Below are 20,599 nucleotides of genomic sequence, written 5' to 3' on the forward strand. Positions count from 1 at the left end.
TGCTTAATGCTTGGATAGGCAGCTTTGTGTAGGCATTATGAAGCTCTATGGAACCAGATATGGTCTGGATGGTGTAGTTGTGGCGGCCGTACTGGATATAGGATTACAGGCCCCTAAATCAAGGCTGTAATACACTCCTGCTCAAATGTGGGTGGCTGGACATCATATAACGGCGTGAATGAATGACAGGAGACAGCGTGTTGATTGGTGGAGGGTTCAAGACAATGAAGCCTTTAATTCAAAGTTCCCCGCATTCAACAAATGGTTAACTAAAGAGTTACAGATGTGGCACTGGTGGAGCGATAGAAGAATTCGAATGCTGCTGAGTTTACAGCTGGAGAGCCCGAGCCGAGTCGATCTGCTCGTTGCACAATCTGCTCAGAGCGACAGGAGATGGCTACTGAGTGAAGCCGGCCTCCTCGCTCGCCAGCTTCCCAATCAGCGTCCAGAACTCGGCGAAGGTCAGCTCGCCATCATTGTCCGTGTCCTCCGAGCCCATGAGCCGTTCGATGGCCCCGGGCTCGCTGGCGTTCTGTTGGGGATCACAGAGTCTGATCATTAGGAGGTCACTCTGAGCTGCAGCACAAGAAAGCACTCTGAAAGACTGTCCTGCCACCTAATGGCCGAATCAAGGAAAACTAGGAGATTCTTTAAAGCCACAGAGTTTGTTAATGAGAAAAGCCTTCAAAAGCCCATATTTATGTGCATCTATGTTCATGGTGTGTATGTCGAAAACAGGTGGAAACAGAACTTCATCACTAACAGCCACCCTCGTAAAACGTGTTTTGAAATGCGCAGCAAGCATGTTTTGCATATTAACATACAGTGTCACAATCATAGAGATGCAATCCTACGCTGCACGATTTGAATGTCGCAAATCTGATCTGTTTGACATTTCAGCATTCGCCAAACAAAAGTATAATTAACTACATCCGATGGCGGCAGTTTCACAAACATGCTGCTTCCCTGTAAATTAAATATGTTTGTCCTGTTAGTCATGTGGAAGGCATTCCTCTTAGCTGATTAAATTATTTCAATTATTTAAAAAATGGTACCTCATGGACTTGGTCACATGGTGTACACTCACACATAGCATGCAGACTGTAATTTAAGAGCAAGGTTGTAAAATGCAAGTGAGTTCAATAGTTTAAGGCATTAATATTGCTTTTTTTTTTAACATAAGAGAAGTGTATAAACTGTACATTTTACAACATGATAAAGTCGTTTTTTTCTTCACATATGCAACCCATAAAATGATGGTGGTATTTATGACCCTGCTAAACATCTGTCAAACCATGTGGTGGCAAAAAAAATGGATTTGTTATGAAGGGAAATACCAATGGAGTTAAAAGCCAGTAATATGGTTTAAAAACAGAGCAGTAAAAGGCCTCCACACACCGCAGCGCTGCTGCATTTTTTTTTGAATGCCTATCTGGACAGACATCAGCAGCTAAAGAGGATAAGAGACACACCTTGACCAGGTTTGGTAGCTGAGAAATCACCAGACTTTTGAATTCCTTTTTGCTGAGGGTGCTGGAGGATCCGTCGTCCCCGGCGAACGACTTGAACTGAGCGGTGATAGTGTGGATGGCTGCTTCCATGATGCTTTGAGCTGCAAAGTGAATGAACAGAGAGGCAAAATAAGTGGCAGTGGCATTTTACCAGACCTGCAATAAGAAATCCACATAAAAGTCTCCTTACTGGCTGTCTTAAGACAATGTGGTTCCAAGAGCCTCGTCCCTCCACTCTGACCATCACCTCTCTGAATATATACGCTTCATCTCCACCACCGATGCACACATCAGCGGAAAACGGCAGCAGGGTGCCCTCATCCCCGCCTTGTTTCCGACAGTCCTGGGGACATTCATCAAAAAAAACGAAAAAAAAAAACTGCTGCACACATAAAGACACAAAACAGAAAACTGCCATTGTGTCCTAGAAAGGGCAAATTTGTCCTGATGATAGCACAAAACCCATTTCAGTTTGTTTGCAGAGCAAGGGCTTTAGAGATAGCATCAGGCCGCTCTAATCAAGTGACTGAATCATGCACGTCTAAGCGGTAATTAGTTTATACAAAACATGACTCAAATAATGCGGCGACGAGGACAAACAGTCGGGTGTGGAGGCTTCTCTAAATGCAGTGAACGTCAAATCAAATCCAGTTTATTGTCATTTTGCTGTACAGGCAAGATGAGGGAGCGTTTCTTCAGGATCCAGTAACTTAAAGCAATTTAAATAAACAAGTGTTTGCATATGTGGATCAGCAGTTCAGCGTTCTGACAGCTTGTGGCATGAAGCTGTTGGAGGTTCTTCCTTTAACGCTTCGGAAATGTTTGGCTGCAGTTCAAACAGTTTATGGAGAGGCTGTGAGGAGTCCTGACAAAGTCCTGCAGAGAGGTTAAATTAGAATGGTTAACTTCAATTTTAAGCAACTTCTTTCACCCACTTCTCGTCTCTTTTGTCATGATTATCTGATCCATCTGCACTCCAGTGACCTTTCCTTCATGTAAACGCTGCCACACGGTAAAGAAGCAGCCTCAGAGGAGGAACAATGCCTCCTGAAATGCGTCTACGGCGTTTGTAGAATTTAAAGAATGACAAGCTCTCCCTGTGGTTTCATAATGACCCGACTTGTTCTCGACCGTTGCTTACATTCTCGTTCATCAGCACATCAGGTCGACGGCTGGCCGGTCGTCGTATCAGCTCAGAGGGAGTTCGTGCTTGTTAACGTGTAAGCTGCCGCTGCTGCTGCTCCGACTACTTAATCCGGGTGTAAATATTTCAGTTTGGCATCCCGGCTGCGATAATAGACGCCTGTCATGCCAACACTTCCGCTTCCCGTCAGAGAGTGAGTCGCGGCCGGGTATCGCTGTACATTTTTCAGTCACATTCAGTCGACACACTTGAATATTTATCACTAATGCAGTATATTCAGTGATACTTTTGAGGGGGATTTGCTGCACAGAAACAAGAACGAATCGCTTAAAAGAAAAGACATTATTTACATACTTCATGGTGAAAAATTTATTGAACTTAACACTGACTTCCTAAAAGAGGACATAACTGATGATGGGAGAAATAAGAAACCGTTCAGGGATCAATTACATCCAGCCAGTTCCTACGGTTTTATCACTCTACTGTTGTCCCACAAAGACAAAAAAATACTTCTCAAATATTGATTGAACTCTCTTTTAAAGTATTCATATGTTGAGATTACAGCTTTCCTTCGATCACTTTGGTCTAGAAACCTTCAGAAACACACAAAAAAAGTCGCCCTCTACGAACAGCAGAGAAAGTTTTGAACAAAAATCAGTCAACGTGTAAACTCTACCACATTCACTCTCTGCCCCATAAACAGCAGTCAGATTTGCAAGTAGTGTAAACTTCTTAATCCTGCACAAGCAAATGAAATCAAAGACCTCATGTCCAACCTAGGATATTTAGAATAATAAAGGCACATAAGCAGTAGCTGGCGAGCTAAAAAAAAATTCTGAAAAGAAATGAACACGTCACCATTTTTCACATTCAGCGTTGCCTGGGGGGCGAAGTCTGTGGTGCCTCTCGATAGAAATAAGAAAAGAGCTGCAGTGTAGTGACAGAATAAATTAACATGAGACACTTCAAAGCTTCTTTCAATGAAACCCGACAATCACAATCGGTCTTTTTTAACTTCACGTAAAGACGGAAACATCGAATTTGTCTCGAATCGGAAAGCAAAAAAGAAAACGTTTTGTCGTCATTAAAACACCACCATGCTTTCCTTGTTCTCGTTTCATCTCTTATTCGACTCAGAAACTCGGAAAAATAAAGTGAAACCCAAACAAATTCGTCTAAATCATGCATTTTTGTTCATTTGTGAAGAAAATAAGAGAAAAATAGTAGTGGTTTGGTTGCCAATCGTATTTTTTTTTAACAAATGAAACTTCTCGGGGATCTCTACAGAGCACTAACATCTATACTTTTACTCAGAATGTAAAAGTAGATCATGTGTTAGCGGTCCCCATGGCTACATTACAAAATATATATATATATATCAAAGAGAACTAACGGTCTAAAAAGAAAAAAACAACGGAAATGAAAAGTGAGAAAAGGTGTTCCTCAAACGTCTGAGAAAAGTGCTAAAGTGGTTTAGCAGTCATCAATTTTAACTATGGCTATCACTTTGTCCTATTGCTTCTTCTTTTTTTTTTTTTTTAAATGTTTCTTTTTTTTGAGCAGCACTGACATTTTTCACCAACTGGTTCCCGGTTTGTTCCACACATCTGCTGTCGACTGACAGTTGGGAGTCGGAGGATGAAAAAAAAAAAAAAAAGTCTTTCGCGTCTACAAAATCAAACAGTCCCGCAGTCAGCTGCTGACACAAAACTGGTCCGACCGGATCTGATTCTTGTCATTGAAAGAACCGGGATCTCATCCTCTGGGATTGGACAGGTACTCCTGACTTGAGGCGAATGGTATCTGCAAAAAATGTCTTAGCATTTGTTTTAACCTGCTTGGAGAGGAGATTGGTGGTTTTCCCACACAACACGTCGAGTCGAAAGCATTCAACAGTCAATTAAACAGGTTTGTTCTGTTACTGACTTCAGCTTGTGTAATACTGTATAAACTGTCCTGATTTATCCTTTGCACTGCAGCTAAGCAGAATTATTTGCATATACCATCACCTTAAGACCCTGTTTGTTTAGTGTGTGTGTGTGTGTGTGTGTGTGTGAATATCATCAGTTTAAATGTACATCATGAAGTTGAACATGCACTATGTAAAGCACTAAGTAGCAGAGGAGAACTCACACAACACGTTACTGGAGGACTTTGCTTTAGGAGGCATGACCTGACAGAGGTAGGTAACAACAACTAAGTCCAAAATGACAAATACAAGTCTAGCTTATAATTAGAGACTCAGAGGGACACATTTATGAGAGGCACAACCACTCTGTACCAGAAGCTACTACAATTACAGCTCTGAGGAGGAGAAGGTAGGCAAGAAATGTCCTATAAAACCACCACTTGTGCTGTATCTTCAAGTCGGATTCTTTTGCTCCCCTCCTCTCCGTGTCTGTTTTTAAGCCGTGGCGGCAAACTTCCACAGGGCTTCCCGTTCGAACTCCTCCATCTCCTCCTCCAGGGAGTCGTCGTCCTTCTTCCCGTGGTCCTCTAAAACGTCCACCATGTCCTCCAGAATGTCCGCCACGTCCTCGGCAAAGTCGCTAAAGAGGACCCTGTCGTGGATGAACACGCCGTCCTCGAAGAACTCCGTGGTCAGCTTCCTGATCTTGTCCTTGCTCTCGGACGAGGAGCCCTCCAGCTTGCTCAGGTAGCCCTCCAGCAGCTCCTCGAACTCGGACAGCTCCACTGGGTAGAGCCCCTCCTTGCTGGCGCAGTCGTCCACGGAGGTGCAGCCCAGCTGGGGGCGGACGTTGCGCTGGAGCTTCTGTTCCTGGTCTCTCCAGAAGTCTCCGTTGTGGTGCTGATGGGGCTGGCGGGGCTGCTGGTGGTGATGCTGGTGCTGATGGTGGGAGGGTTTTCCCGGCTTGCTGTGCCACGGTTTCTCCTTCCTCCGCTGCTCCCTGTCCATCTTGCGCTCGTCCTTCTTCCTCTCCCAGTCATCCTGGTGTTTCCTCCAGGCTTCTTTGTGAGAGTTTTGCTTCTGAGACTTCCACTCCTTCTCCCTCTTCTCCTCTTTGTCCCTCCATCCTCCGTCTTTGCTGTGCTTCCAGTCTTTCTCTCCCCTCCACTCCTTCTTCTCCTCTTTCTTCCAGTGGTCGTTGTTTTTGCCTTTGCTCCCTTTCCATTTGGACTCCTGCGGCTTCTTCTTCCCCCACCTCTCGACTTGTTCCGAAAGTTTCTTCTGGATCTCCTCCAGGTTGTCCCTTACTCGTTTTCTGTCGCCTCCATCTTTTTTCATCCCTTGCAGTCTCTTCTTGCTCTCCTCCAAGAGAACCTTCTGCCGCTGGAGCTCCTCCTTCAACTTCCCTCCCTTGTTCGTGTCCTCCTTTCTCCTCTCTGGTCCAGCTGCTTTCTGGTAACTCGGAGCATCTTTATCAGCCGGCTGAGAGGCTGAGCCAGAAGTATCTGGGAGTATTTCCTGATCAGCTGTGGAGGATTCAAGATATCAAAGTTAAAATGACTTTAATAGTTACTTATATCAGAGATCAGTGCTCTGACGAATCCATTTTTACATCATAGTTGCTTTCTTTCTTTCTTTCTTTCTTTCTTTGTATTTCATTAAATATTACAGCAGCAGCACAGATGACGTCGACATGTTTTACCTGTGAGCTGGCTGAGTTCAGTCACTCTGGCTCTCAGCGTCTCCAGCTCGGTCCTCAGCTCAGGCAGAGACGACAGCTCCAGCTTCAGCTTCGCATTTTCTTGCTCCAGATCCGCTTTACCTTTTTCATCTCCACTTGTTGCTACTGCCTTCAGCGCCAAGTCAAGCTCTTCTTTCTGAGACTAAGAAAGAAAAAAAAAAAAGCAGCTCAAATCCAGATGCTGGACAATAATTAATAACTCAAATATCGTGAAAGGCTAAAGCTAAATAATTAGCATGGATATGACTGTGTGCTGACCTTTAGTTGAGCCTCTAGCTGAGTGATTTGTTGGTTTTCCTGCGTCAGTTTATCCAATAGCTCTTTCATATCCTGTGGATCACCGCTAAGCCAGTCCTGGATTGAAAATCATTGGCACATAAATGGAAGACATATTTTTTAAAACGTTCTGTCTTTTCGTGTTTAGCGTTCGTCTTTAAAGTTTTAAGACGCGCTTTATTTTAATAGCGCCGTACGAGTGAAGTAAGAGAGAACGGAAACACACCTGGCTTTGTTCTCCATCACCCAGTTCGGAGGCGTCGTAGTCACCTGTCAGACAGGAAAACAACACCTTTACACATCCTGTTGCAACACTTTTTATTGACACACAGCTGCCGAGCCGTCTTACGACAACATAAGCTGCTTTTGTTGCTCAAGTTGCAAAGTGCATTCTTTAAGCTCAGGCCACTGCCAGTGCACAACACACTGCGTTTATTTATGCAGGCTTTCTATTTTATTAGAAAATATGATGCATTTTGCTGCAGAAAAACAAAAACAAATTCTCAGCAATAAATCATTCCCCCTTCACATAAGCACCGTAAACATTCAGTGTGCCCTTCAAAACAGTGATAAAGAGTGTCATTACGCCATTTAGAATGCATGTTATTTGCCTATTTCTGCTGCCACTGCATGAAGTGTCAGGCCAGATTAGCGCTTGGACAAGTTGCTGAGCGTTAGCCAGTGAGCGCACGAGCTTACACTGGGATCTTATCTGCACTACTGGACGTCCATTATCCACGTCAGAGAGGAAACCTGTTGACATAGTTCAGCTTAGTCAACAAGATCTAAAAACAGACACATAACTATCGCTGACGACTGGAAATAAATGTGCTTATGTAATTCGGAAATGCTGGCATTGTCCAACATGCGAATGTGGAGCAAAAGTTTTTGACAATATTTACAATGAACCATTAAAGCTGTCTGATGCATCAGGTGGGATTTGATTTTGATTTGCAGTCCCCACTTTTTTTCCAGATATTTCTACTATAAACTATCTTTCTGCTAATGCAAAGCATACAAGAATTTAAACTTCTCATTAGATCCGACCATAAAAAGCAGAAGCAAGCTAGCCGGCTTAGGTGCACATGAGAGGAACTCACCTGAGAGAAAGAGGGAACCTAAGAAGAGCAGGACCAGAGCACCCACAATGCATTTGTTCATTGAGAACCATGGCTTTTCCTCCTTCTTCTCCGCCAACTTAAACTCTACTTCCTCCTCCTCATCTTCCTCGTCTGAGGTTCTCGGTCTTGGTGCCTCAAAGGAGGGCACGTTCCTCCTCCTCAGTCCGTCATCGATGCTGCTGGAGTCGCCCAAATCCAAGCTGCTGGACGGCTCTAAGAGAAGGTGAAATGCAACGGGGAAGAAAGAGAAGTTCTAAACATGGAAAAAGGAATAACAAGACAGCAGGGACTCGACACGTTTTGTAATGTGTTTTTGTGACAGATGAGGATATTGTGCCTAAACCTAAACCACATGTATTCAACTGTGGCCCCAAGTCACTTCAACAAATCATCTCGACGTCTTTGGCGACTCAAGTGTCAGAACTGGAGTTATTTCCAAAATCATAATTATCTACTGGCTGACTTCCTCGCACAAAATACCAGAATCAAGTATACACATGAACTGCACAACACAACAGAGTGTAAACAGCTTGTGAAAAATGTCTGACAAAAAAAAAAAACTCTGCGCTGGTTGTGGAAATAAATGACATTCTCACTAAATTACAACAACAGTAATTTCATGCATGGGGGTTTCTTCATTTTCTCGGCAGGGTGTAGGCCTCCCTGTCACTCTGATAAATCGCTTTCCAGCTGCTAGCGTCACACAGATAAGCGACATGTTAACAAATTCTTCTGCAAGAGGACTCTCTTTTTCTTCTTCTATCGACTTGTGCTAATTACAGAGAACCATAAACCACTTAACTTTCCTCAAGGCTGCGCTGCCAACTGGGAAAAGCTGTTAACCGCCGCGGAGGCTCAGACTCTGCGGGGATCCCATAAGCGCTGTTTTCACTGTGTGGCATTTTATGATAATATGATCAACTGTAACTTTGTTTGGTAGCAGATTCTACGAAAGCGCAGTAATCACTGACAGTTAAAGGCCTTTAAATGGTGTGTTTTATCATCTGATCTTGAGGTCCTGTCTTAAAGAGAATCAAAGCGTCGATATCGAGTTTTAAACATCGACTGTACTGAAGGATAAATGAACTCTCCTCGATGTCAAACTCCCTCAAGAGTGATTTTGAAACACAGAGTGGTTGGTTCAGCCATGGCCACCTTGCCTGACTCCTCCTAACTTGCAGCTTATATAAAAAAGTGGGCCATGCAATGTCTCCAGGCCAACGGGCTGCTCTGTTTCAGCGCCCACCTGTCACTGAAAGCAGCCCTGCCATTAATTATGCATAACTTTAAGCCTTAATACAATTTAAATTGGGGGAGTTTTATAAAAAAATTCAATCCCACGTACGGGCGTTCTAAATGGACAAATTAGCTATAAATGTCAAGGCTGAAAAATATGTTAATTTCTGCTGTGAATTTGGTCATTTTAACCAGAAAGTCAATGGGCATTTACTGACTTTTGGAGCAAGCCTCAAGTGGACATTCAAGGAACTGCAGGTTTTTGCCACTTGGATTTAGGACTTTCAATAACTTCAACAAAAAATGCAATTATATTGTGCATATTTCTATATCAACACATGGTTAGGCATCATTCCAACAGTGAAGAACTGCACACAACACACAGAGAACAGAACTACAGGTTAGGAAGTGTCCAGCAACTCAGGTTTGCCCTCTGCTGTCCGTTTCCCACAACTAACTAGAAGATATGGTCAAAAATGATAGATTCTACCTTTTGTTTGTGTTGTTCTTTTGATATTTTCTGGTTTCACGTTCCTATCTTGCATTTTTGTTACACTTTTGAATTATTATTATTAGGGATTTTGTGTAGTTCATAGCTAAGAGAGAAGCCCTTCCAACACTATTTTCATAACCAGTGGCCACAAGAGCAGTATATATGAAACCTCTCTAGAGGCAGCTAACAGAAGGTAGAGACCTTTAGTTTGTTCAGGTATTACATAAATGCATTTTGTAGGAATCTGAGATTAGATCACTTCATCTATTAGAGCAACCCAACTCCCAACTTTGATTTCTACCCTCATAGAAACAAACAACGTCTACTCTTCTCGCAACTCTTCACAGATTATGGCCTTTCTATGGAGGTGAGTTCTGAGCTCTGCAACCAAACTGTTGTTTTTTATCTCTAATTATTAAATCTGAAGGATTTCTGAAGGCCTGCTGAGTTGAAAACATTGATTTTTCTCAAGAAAAATGTTGAAAATTCAAGAAAAGCTTCAGGGATATATGTGTCAGAGAATAGTAATTGTCTACCTTTAAAATTTCTCATATTGTTCTAACTTCATACCTTCTTCCTCTTCTTCTTCTCGCTCACCCTGGATCTCCGTCTCAAAAAGCTTCGCTGGCTCCTCTTCAGCAGCAGCCTCCTCCTCTGCCTCAGCCGAACCAACAGTCTCCAGTGCAGGACTTTCTTCTCGAGGATGTTCTGTCACCGGGCTCTCTGGGCCTAAGCTTGATGACTCTGTACTGTCTGGACCAGAGCTGACATCAGCTTCAACAAAAGACTGAGTTTCAGAGGCTGTCAGGGTCTCTGTGGAGATGTTAACCTCAGCTTCAGCAGGAATCGCAGGAATCAGTCCAGTGTCAGCAGCCAGGTCGAGCACATCCTCCACAGAGACCGGGATCTCAGTGATGGGAGCACCAGAGCAGGACTCCTCGGGCTCAGCTGAAGGGATTTCAACAAGTGGAATATCGAGTTGTGCTCCCAAATCAATGTTGGTGACAAACTGCATGGCTCCTTGGTTCTCATTGTCACTGGGGGAGCTGGTTACTATATCGTGGATAACTGGAGGCTGACTCTCCATGTCAAGGTCTGTAGGGTCGAGGGGGTTGAGCGGCATGGGGCTCATCCGGGATGGACTGGAAGGGATGGGACCCTCACTGGACTCTGGGGAGGTCTCTTGACACACCTAGCAATAAGGGCAGGAAGGAAAAAAGTCATCAGCAAATACTTTCACATCGTCTTTGTGTATTTGGCATCGCGATCAAGGTGTTGTTTTGTGATTTTTAAGCCATATGCTTCCTGTTCAACACTATTATCTAAATTAGTTCCATTTAGTGAATTTTGGACTTCTCCGTTTATATCGAGCAAAGGCATCAACAAAGTAAGACTGAAGCAGCTTAAATTTAGTTTCGAATGCTGCTTTTTGTCACTGAATGGTTGTTAAATATGTAGAAAGAAACGTCACCATAAAGGCAGATACATGAAGCTGATCTAAAGTGTTATCTGTCAAATTAAAATGAATGGACAATTACTGGTTATAGCCAAGTAAACATGCAGTGAGAGGATCGTGGTGCTTTAATTGTGATGTTGTTTATTGGTCTAACTTGCCTTAAATGGATTATTGCATGATTAATATGATGATTAATAATAATGCACCGACCTGATGGCCTTCTTCAGACAGGACAGTTTCTACAGGTATGTCACCTGGTTTGAATTCAGCAGCAGCTCCTGAAATAACATTCACACAATAAAATATTGAACCCAACAATAAGTTTAAAAGCAGCCTGATTTATTTATGCCACTGGCCACACTACCTGCCAGCTCCTCGGAGAGACTGGGGACGTCGCCCAGACTCTCTGTGCCATCGTCCACGGCCCCGACATTCTCAACTGCAGCCTCCTGTGGAGTAAGAAGATCCAATAAGATCAGGCTTCCGACAAGCTTTTATATTAACACCTATAGCGCTCTTATTGGCAGCACCGACCTTGACATTTACCGTGCACCCGGTCCGGGCACGCATCTTCGCCCGTGCACACAAAATGCCTGCGCTGCAGAATATGTGGTCATCCATTATTGTAACTGGGTCATAGGGTTTTATTTTTCTCTGCAGTGTGGCCTTTAGTTGTCTTAATTAATAATAAACAAGTAACTGAGTCGGACTTCTATCAAAGTGAGTTCTGACATACGTGATAATAGCAGCCATAAATTACAATTACAGCTTGACTTTAATGTGACATCCATTATTGTCAGATGGGATTTTATGCATGATGACAGATTTAAAAGGCAGAGAATTGTCTGATTGACTTACAGTTCTCTATGCCTGATCTATAGCCGCAGCTGTCATGTTTAATCTTTGCTAGAGCTTGATTTTATTGGCATATCACACGCTATAATCGGCATATATGTTGTCCGATATGAGAGCTTATTTTCAAAGAGCATAATGTAGAAAAAGAGGCTTGTGATAAGGTTCAAATTTTGTCATGACAGTTTGTTCGCACTTCAACTCCACTGTTTGTAATACTGTGAGCAGCACATGCAGCAGGTAAAGTGCGGAGTTAGGCGGCGTCTTTAGCTGCTAATGAGTTTGTCAAATACATTTCTGGAAAGTTAATAAACAACAAGCCCATTGTTTTCTCTTTTCAATAACATGACTGTGCCCCTAATAATTGTCACATTAGCAAGGTAGCTAGCTGGCTATGGCTTGTCAGTAAAGTCAGTAGCAGATTGAAAGGTTCGCATCAGAGCATCTCTTTGTATTTATTCTGCAGCTCAGCAGAAAATTATGGCGGTTTGAGTGTGTTGACTTCATGCTACGTTACCCAGCTAGCAAAACACCACAGCTACTTTCACAGCTTGCAAGCTCACTGGAAGATAATGTGCTAGCATTTAAAACTATTCTTTCTGTACATTGTTCAATTAATAGGAGTCTAATCGTAACTTTACAAGCATAAACTGTTCAGGACGAGCAGTTCCTTGAAAATTGGACACTGCTTTTACAACAGCTACCATTTAGGTCTGGTTTTACGCAGTCACACTATTCATGTCTTGACTTGACTCGACAGCAGCAAACCACAAGTTAGTATTTGTGACAGTTACATGTTTTGCTTAACAAGATATTTTGATAAGATAGAAACAAAGCATTATTTTAAAAATATTCCATTCTTAGAAAGGTTTACTGTCATTTTGGACAACAAAGTTTCTTGTCAAACTGTAAATTAACCTGATTTCATTGAATATGTTTGTCAAATAGCCATATTTGAGGGATCATTTTAAAATATATTCATTTAAACTCAGTAAAATTGGTGTTGATATCAGCATCTGCCCCAAAAATCAAGTATTGGTCGGGCTCTACTCTACACTAACTAACAGAGATAGGAGCTATCTAAAAAATACTCATTGTCTGATAAAAAAAAGAAACCTTATACTTAAAATGAGGTAAAATACTAGAAACACTTCTTAATATTTCCCCCTTCAATGCCAGCCACCAGTGCTTACAAAGCTGGCCTGCAAAACAAACAAAACAACATCAAACTGAAATGGAAAAATGTCCAAGTCAGTGCGTATTGAACTGCAGAAATACCCTGTCTGAGAACAAAAGATGGAGGTATTAAACAAAAACATGTTCTTTATTCAAACTGCACCTATTATCTGATTTATGAGTCACAAATGGATTGTCTGCAAACATCCACTATGATTTTATCGTTTCGGGCGGCTCAGGGTTGCAAGTTCAGACACGACACACTTTACATGAGCCTGTATTCATGAGACAGGATAATAACCGTGCTCCAAATGACATCCAGACGCACGGATCTGCTCTTCAGCTGCTGCTTACCTCGGGGGAGAGGAGGGTCCAGCTGTTGGTGGAGGAGCCTGTGCTGCCTGTGCTGTTGCTGTTGTCAGACATCGCCCTCGTCAGGCTCAACTTGGCACAGCACGGAACGGATTCGGCTTCACGATATCCTGCATATGACGACAGAAACAACGTGTCATGCCAAATGCATATCTGTCCAGGAGGAGCTAGCAGCACTATACATGCAATGATCTGCCTGCAGCTGGTAGCCTTGCTGCAGAGAATGCACAGACAATGACTGATTATGCTTCTTTTTTTTTTTTTTTGCAGGATTTGCACGGTGCATATGCAAGACTATAGCATAGGAGATTATGCAATAACGGTGCAGTTTAAGAGCTCGTACACGGCGCGCACGGGATTACAACCAGATTGCCGTTGATTCAAGTTATGTAACGGTATGGTGCCATGCATGAGAACACTACTGCGCAGTTAAAACAAAAAAGGTCCGGGCAGAAAGAAAACAGGAATCTCTTGCTGCTGTTCGCCACCGCTGCTATTTCCAGCCAGCCGTTCATTCACATGCATCCGTGCAGTCGGTCTGTGCGGCTGTTAAATTACCAAACATGGTCAAACCCCAGACACGAGCAGCCCATTGATCCAGAAACGGGCAAACAAAGGCTCATACTCACTCGGAGGCAACACCACACGCGCCAAGGCTCGGTTTTGCACATACAACAAGCTAATTTAATTGGCTACGTTTGTTGTAGCAACCAAATTCAAGGTTCACTCATGATGGTAAACAAAGGATGGTAGGATGAGCATTCCCACTCTTCCGCGTTCCCACTCAGGCCCCAGCAGCTAGCAAGCCGCCTCAAACATAAGCTCACCGCTCCCGAGTAAACCCCAAAGAAGACGTGCTACTAACCCCGCTGGCTCGCACCTCAGCCGCTCGCTGTTTTTTCCTCCAAAAACGTTTAGTTCGTCAATATGGACAACGCTCCTCTCTTCCCGTGAACTTGGGAACTTTGGGAATTCCAGGCTGCGTCACGTCGGCCAAGGCGCCTCTCGTCCAATGGGATTTCAGGAAGGGCAACGGAGCTCCCGCCCCCGGAGCACGGTCGGACCAATTAGAGAAGAGTGTCGTGTCAGAGGGGGAAGCGACGTGCGACGCGGCGTGATTGACGTCCGCAGGTGGAAGTGGCAGGTGATGGACGCCGCTGCTTCTCCTTGGTTTATAATAATACAGCTTCTTGTGAAGATGCGTGCTCGTACACATATATATACAGCAGGGGGGGAGGCTGCTCGGACCAGCCGCTCACTGACACGTCTGCACGGCTATATTTGACCGCGGGACTTACCGGAGTGGACAACCCCTCCACTCCTATTGCTCCAGTGTGGACATTCATTTCATCATGCGACCCCTTCTCCTCTATTATTAGTCTGTTAACTGTTTTGTCTGGGATCGGCACATTTACTTACACACATTCCAACTTCAGTGGGCTTCTACCAGTACATAGCAAGTAAAAACACTTAAAATAAAATAAAAGTATGGCCCCCTTTCATACCGTTTATGTCTTAAACTGATGCTATAATGTGTAAGCAGTTTCTGTATTTTTAAAAAAAATTTTATACAATAGTGGGAAGTTTTAATGCATTATAATGTAAACGAATATTTTCTGCTTAGTGTGCCTGTGTGTGATTTGCAACGTTACACAACTAAAACACTCAAATCAATATGAAGATGCAAAAGCAGAGTAGAAATAAGACATGTCATTAAATTAAATACCAGAGTAACATATAAACACCCCCAAACTGTTGTACAAGATTTACACATATATATAAGCATACCTTTATCATTGTTCAAGATAGGAGTCTATCAGCGCTGCTTAGGGACAGCTCTCTTTGAGTGTTTTGGCATTCATGAGCATTTCTCTGTTTTATAAGCTGTTAGATCTCCCAGCAGAAAAATATGTTCAAAAGCAGCTAGTAGCACTTAGTAGTTACAGCTTGCTGTATTTATGTCACGAAATGTTTGTGATGTTCTTTGGCCTTTGTGCCCTTAGATTCTGTGTTTATTTGGCTTTAATAGATGTGCTGAGAATGCCCTGTCTGTTGATGTAAGTATTTCATTTCATGCCAAGTGTTGCTGTGTTGTCGTTAATGTAAATAATAATGATGAATCAGCCTTACCTTGATATACATTTTCTGATCTCCCCAAACACAGCTGACTGGCCTTGTGGTTGAAACTACTAAAAGCTAAGTTTATGGATAAAATGCACTTAGATTGTATATGTGCTTTTTTCTTTCCCACTTTCTCTTTTAGTGTTAATAAATACCCCATTTATTATTTTGGCTTTTATTTCTATTTGTGAGATATAACCTTTGACACCCAGCATATCATAATGATGAAAATGAAGGTGGATTCAGACATAGAGTGTTTTAATGGGACATAGCAATGTCTCATACATTAATGGGTTCAAAAATGGTGAAAAACTTTCTAAAGCTGTCAGTTTGCAATGAAGGTCAGTATATTACAGGTAATATTGCAGCTACTCTGAGTGCATCATGTCACATATCTTCCTCTTTATGACATCAAATGAAGTTAAAATCCACAATGGACTTTAAATCCACACATCACAGAACCGTGGATGTGGGTCAGCGGTTACGCAATCACATGTAAGTGTGTCACATTTGAATTGTTTGGCTTCATGTTGTGTAGCTACTACAGAGCCGGAAAGATTTGTTCCGCCGTCCTGACCAATGAGGAAGCCGTATAGAGGGACGTCGATTTCCTGCGACAGACGGAAATGACCAATGGTAAGAGAGCTCGTCCGCCGGATTGGCCAATAGAATGAGGCGAGGTCTATTTGAACCGTGAGAGGCGGGCTGGCTAACATTCGAGAGGGAAACAAAGGCAGAGCGAACATCTCGCTATTGTTGGACGCCAAAACCCGGAATAGTTGAGTTTTTGTCCTGGGTGCTTTGTCAGTTATAGAAGGTAATTTTTAAACGTCATTCATTAAGTCGCACAACGGGAGAAGCATCACTTTTAGGTTTTACATAAACGTAACTTGTCGAAATTGTTCTCGGCTAACTTTAGCGACGTTAGCTTAGCCACACTGGTTTAGCGATACTGAAGCCACCGCGATAGTTAGCTAATTTGACTTGTTTCTAATTCTGACTCACAACTAACGTTTAAAACCTCTTCACCAGGCTTCCGCCATGTCTCACAAACAGATCTACTACTCTGATAAATACGACGATGACAAATACGAGTACAGGTGGGTATTACTTGTGTTTGTACAACATGAGATTTAACTTTGACAGTGTGTCAGCACTGGTCTGTAACGGATTCACCAGTTTGACTAAGATGGCATTGTACATAACATAATCACAGCAGTGGGACATGATACGTAATGAATATTTAGATTTTAATATTAACGTTTTATTAATATTTTCCCCCGCAGGCATGTAATGCTACCCAAAGAAATTGCGAAGCGTGTACCCAAGACTCATCTGATGTCGGAGACCGAGTGGAGGAACCTCGGAGTCCAGCAAAGCCAAGGATGGGTGCATTACATGATCCACCAGCCAGGTATTTTGAACTCGTTTTTACAACAACAGATGGTCTGAAAAAATGCCAGTAGTGTACCGTTATGTTCACAACATCATGTCTTGGTTATTGTTTAATTCGTCCTGTTCTGCTGCTGGGGCTGGAGGCAGATGGGTGTGTTGTCAAGCTTCAGCTTCATATGTCTTATTCTTTGTTGCACTGCGATGTGTGCATGCATAGTAACCAGGTTGTAGAAAGCAGGATGTAAAGTAAGACAAAATACCTAATGCAACACGTCCCAACTTGTTTTTGCCGCTTGATGCAAAAAGAAAAATCATACAGCTTTCGTTTTCCAGGACTAGTCGACAAAAGATGATCTGATAACGCAGTTTAGGTTCCTCATGTCTTTTCTTTTTTTTTCTAACTTTAAAGAAAAATGTTTTTGATACATGATTCCTCGACAAAATCACCCCTAATTATTCTACACTGATTTATTCTTTTGGTTATTCAAGTAATTTGTTAAACTCCTGTTTTGTTTTTTCATATTATAATATAAATCCCCACTATTGCTTTACCAGTGCAGCTCTACGTTGAGCTAAACTTGTCCACTGCATGCTTAGTTGAGCAACAGTTAAAGCGCTTTCCCCCTGTACACTTGCGTCCTTTTATGTTATGAAGATCAAACATAACAGGTCCCTTAACAGTCATGGCAGGTGTCTGATTTTCAAATGGGTAAATTCACACTCTTTGAAGAGGTCGTGTAGATTAGTGGTCAACGCTGTGGCCAAAAGCATATGGACAACAGATGTCAAACCAGGTCGCACCCTCCATTCAAATGTGATGCAATAGGAGCCACAGGAGGCCCTTTTAATAGAGTATTGCCATCAAGAGGGATTATTTTTACTTAATATATTGTGTGCTTTTGTTCTTTGACCCTTCAGAGCCACACATCTTACTATTCCGGCGTCCTCTGCCCAGCCCAAAATCATAAGGGAGACTCTCTGGGTCCTTGGAAGATCAGTCCTACCAATGTGCCGCAGATCAACTCATCACAATCGTGCTGTCAGATTACCAAGCTCCTGAGTGGTAGGTGACGTATGATTGGGGCTGATCACGTTGGACCTGGAGAAGGACCGTCACGTTTACGAACAGTGGTTGTGGAATGGAGGAAAAAAAGGAAGGAAAGGAAAAAAAAAAGTTAATGACCCCTCCTCTGGGGGGGAAAAGACTTGTGCATGTGTTAACAGAGACACATCATCTGCCAGAAACATTCGAATCAGCTTAAACTGTCCTTTTGACTGAACCTATCTGTCCAACTTGCTGAACCTGCTTCTTGGATGGTCCACCTTTTTTAGAAATGCTGCTGTAAGATCTGAAGAATGAAATATGATCAAACATTTGAAGTAATCTCGCAGAGTGCCTTCAGGGTGAAGCTCAGGTCAGACGACAAGCCAGACAGAATAGCTGGATCCTAAAATACGAGAGACTCTGAAACATAAATCTGCGGTTTTTCCGTGACATGGTGCTGCTCAGTTTAAATGACACTGTAAATTGGCATTTAACAATATATTTTCATGTGCATGAAAATCCGCATCAAGGAGTCGTACAGAAACGAGTTTTGATCCCATTTTCATAAGAGCATATAATTAGTTTTGGCCTACTTTCAAACAGCAGATCTTTCTGATGGGACTGATTGTACCAGTGAGCTGCTCAGTATTTATGAAATGTGTTGCCCTTACTGAAATAAATATAAACTTTTAAATCTTATTAGTGTGGACTTGTGTTTTGGCAGTATTTGGGGTTTGCAATTACTGTACGACTACACAGCCACTTTACACCTGCAAATATATCTAAAAAGAATAAATGAAAATGTGAGACAGTTTGAGGCCGACACTAAAGAAAATGCTCTCGTTGACTGAAACAGGATCATTGCAGCAGATGTTGGAAACCAGTTGTTTTACTTTTGGACGATTTGAGGCACTTGTTTGTCGTACTTCTGAATATTTGCACCCACCCTGAGGTTTCTTTTTGTCCCTCCTTTACTGTTCATATATGGAGCTGCTCCAGTGTCAGAGACCAAAGTTATGTCTTGAATACAGGATCTGTGCCTTTTGTGAAGTTTGCTTTTGTTGAGCTCTCTGAGAGAATTAGTTTTTATAATTACATGTGTGACTCTCGGGAGTTTCTGCCTTTCAGAATTATTTTTTTTTCTTCTTTAAATCGATATTTGCAAAGTCACGGTTAAAATGAAATGATGTTGGCTGACGTCCCTGTGCCTCTTTGAGACTTTTTGTGTGATGGGGTTTGACCTTGTCTGGTAATTTTTTTTAACAATTACACTAGAGGTGCTACAGATGGATTGTGGAGTTGATAAACGTCCTTGTTTTTGCATTGAAACACTATGTAGCTGCAACGAAATGGGGAAAAAACTGTACCCAGCTGTGTTTGACGGTTTTTATTCACTCTGTAAGATTCACACATCTGAACAATCAGCGCTTTGTGAATTCACCAAATCTTCTCCTTGGTAAAACTGCAACTTAATTTTTCCAAAAACCATCTTTGTTTTTGACTTTTTCCAGAAAATGCTACAAAATGATATGGAAGTATTGCCTACCCTTCTCTGATCCCATCACTCCTGTGTGTCCATCTGCTCTTTACAAGTGAATCATCCACACTAACAGTCCTGATAACTGATGAGCTCCTTGGGATACAACGTTTTATTTTTTTTAATATAGCACAGTTATTGGAGTGCACATCAAAAAACATTAGTTTTAAAAAAATTACAAAACTAAGATGCAACAATGCAAAAGTCAGTGTTAAAAAATCATTTTGAAGCTTCTTAATTAGATGCTTTGACCTCTTCTGGAAGGTTTTTCCAGCGATGAGGCTCCAGGACACAGAATGTATCATCTCCATACGTCTGAGCTCTATACCTGAATATTTACAAGGCCACAGTTGGACTATTTAGGGATCTACATGTGACATTCCTAACCGGTATAGAGCACAATCTTAGGCTGAATTCTAAAGTAATGTTCTCGTAATGTTCAGATTTGGTGACATGTGCTGCTGCAAATCTGAAAAGATTTCTCTCAAAGGCCAGACCAATAAAGTAGTCATGTCTGCTCTGGAAAAAATACCTAAATCTTTCAGTGTCTTCTTCAGACAGGAAAGGTTGCAAAGGATGCACCAGGAAACGGTAACCACTGGATGAACATGATAAATTGATGTGGATCTGCTGTGTAGGCCGAAGCACAATCCCACAACGCACGCCGTCTGATGCCTTTAGCATTACAATTAGATTTAGCATTTAATGACGATCTGTGAAGGAGCTTCATTCATACGAGCGTTTCAAGCAGCGTGCTGGAAAATTGCTTTCAAACGTTTATTTTAACATCAGCTTTCTACTTGCTTTGGACACACTTGCTTCACAAATGGAGTGCTAAGCATGACTGCTCGTCCTTCATGTTTCTACTTGTACATCTCTTTTTTTTTTATTTTTGGATAAACCAGACCCAGCTGGTACCAATCGTTGATGATGCTATAAAATAAAACTGCTGGAAAAAATGTGATTCTGGTTTATGTTTTTATTTTTTTAATACCAAAAGAGCTCTGCATTCATACAGCTTTTTATATTTAGCCTCTGATTACTTTGCTGCGTGACCCCAGAAACGAGTAGCAGCTCGTTCACAGCTTCATTACGACGAGCGGCGCTGGAAGAAGTGTGAATCATGAGCGCTGTAACACTCAGGTGCTGCTGCTGCACATCAGCTCACCTGTCGCAGCGTAATGTGACGAGCCCTGCTGGATTAAAGTGTGATC

General features: G+C 42.3%; 3 protein-coding genes across 5 annotated transcripts; 1 reads left to right on the top strand and 2 right to left on the bottom strand.

Moving 5' to 3' along the window:
- Positions 1-200: 200 nt before the first annotated feature.
- s100a11 (S100 calcium binding protein A11) lies at positions 201-19,592 on the bottom strand. 2 transcript variants are annotated; one of them, XM_008283869.1, is made up of 6 exons: positions 19,581-19,592; positions 13,901-13,905; positions 9,353-9,357; positions 1,702-1,743; positions 1,473-1,612; positions 201-532 (listed from the first exon to the last, which is right to left on the bottom strand). In XM_008283869.1, the coding sequence occupies exons 5-6, from the start codon at positions 1,599-1,601 to the stop codon at positions 398-400; spliced, it is 264 nt and encodes an 87-aa protein (XP_008282091.1). In that variant the 5' UTR covers positions 1,602-1,612; positions 1,702-1,743; positions 9,353-9,357; positions 13,901-13,905; positions 19,581-19,592; the 3' UTR covers positions 201-397. The 2 variants fall into 2 exon arrangements, with proteins under 2 accessions (XP_008282091.1, XP_008282090.1); XM_008283868.1 differs by lacking the exons at positions 9,353-9,357; positions 13,901-13,905; positions 19,581-19,592 and having other exon boundaries at positions 1,702-1,853.
- Positions 3,001-14,233, bottom strand: pbxip1a (pre-B-cell leukemia homeobox interacting protein 1a). Of its 2 annotated transcripts, XM_008283865.1 has the most exons (11): positions 14,153-14,233; positions 13,270-13,397; positions 11,252-11,336; positions 11,098-11,165; positions 10,002-10,623; positions 7,682-7,915; positions 7,281-7,334; positions 6,808-6,851; positions 6,564-6,659; positions 6,267-6,447; positions 3,001-6,090 (listed from the first exon to the last, which is right to left on the bottom strand). In XM_008283865.1, the coding sequence occupies exons 2-11, from the start codon at positions 13,339-13,341 to the stop codon at positions 5,060-5,062; spliced, it is 2,487 nt and encodes an 828-aa protein (XP_008282087.1). In that variant the 5' UTR covers positions 13,342-13,397; positions 14,153-14,233; the 3' UTR covers positions 3,001-5,059. The 2 variants fall into 2 exon arrangements, with proteins under 2 accessions (XP_008282087.1, XP_008282088.1); XM_008283866.1 differs by lacking the exon at positions 7,281-7,334.
- On the top strand, positions 16,109-20,349 carry cks1b (CDC28 protein kinase regulatory subunit 1B). Its single transcript, XM_008283864.1, has 4 exons — positions 16,109-16,225; positions 16,441-16,508; positions 16,695-16,822; positions 17,722-20,349. Exons 2-4 carry the CDS (start codon positions 16,450-16,452, stop codon positions 17,769-17,771), a joined length of 237 nt encoding a protein of 78 aa, XP_008282086.1. The 5' UTR covers positions 16,109-16,225; positions 16,441-16,449; the 3' UTR covers positions 17,772-20,349.
- The last annotated feature ends 250 nt before the right edge of the window (positions 20,350-20,599 follow it).

This window comes from Stegastes partitus, unplaced genomic scaffold (genome assembly GCF_000690725.1).
Source record: "Stegastes partitus isolate 25-593 unplaced genomic scaffold, Stegastes_partitus-1.0.2 Scaffold329, whole genome shotgun sequence".
Classification (NCBI taxonomy): domain Eukaryota; kingdom Metazoa; phylum Chordata; class Actinopteri; family Pomacentridae; genus Stegastes; species Stegastes partitus.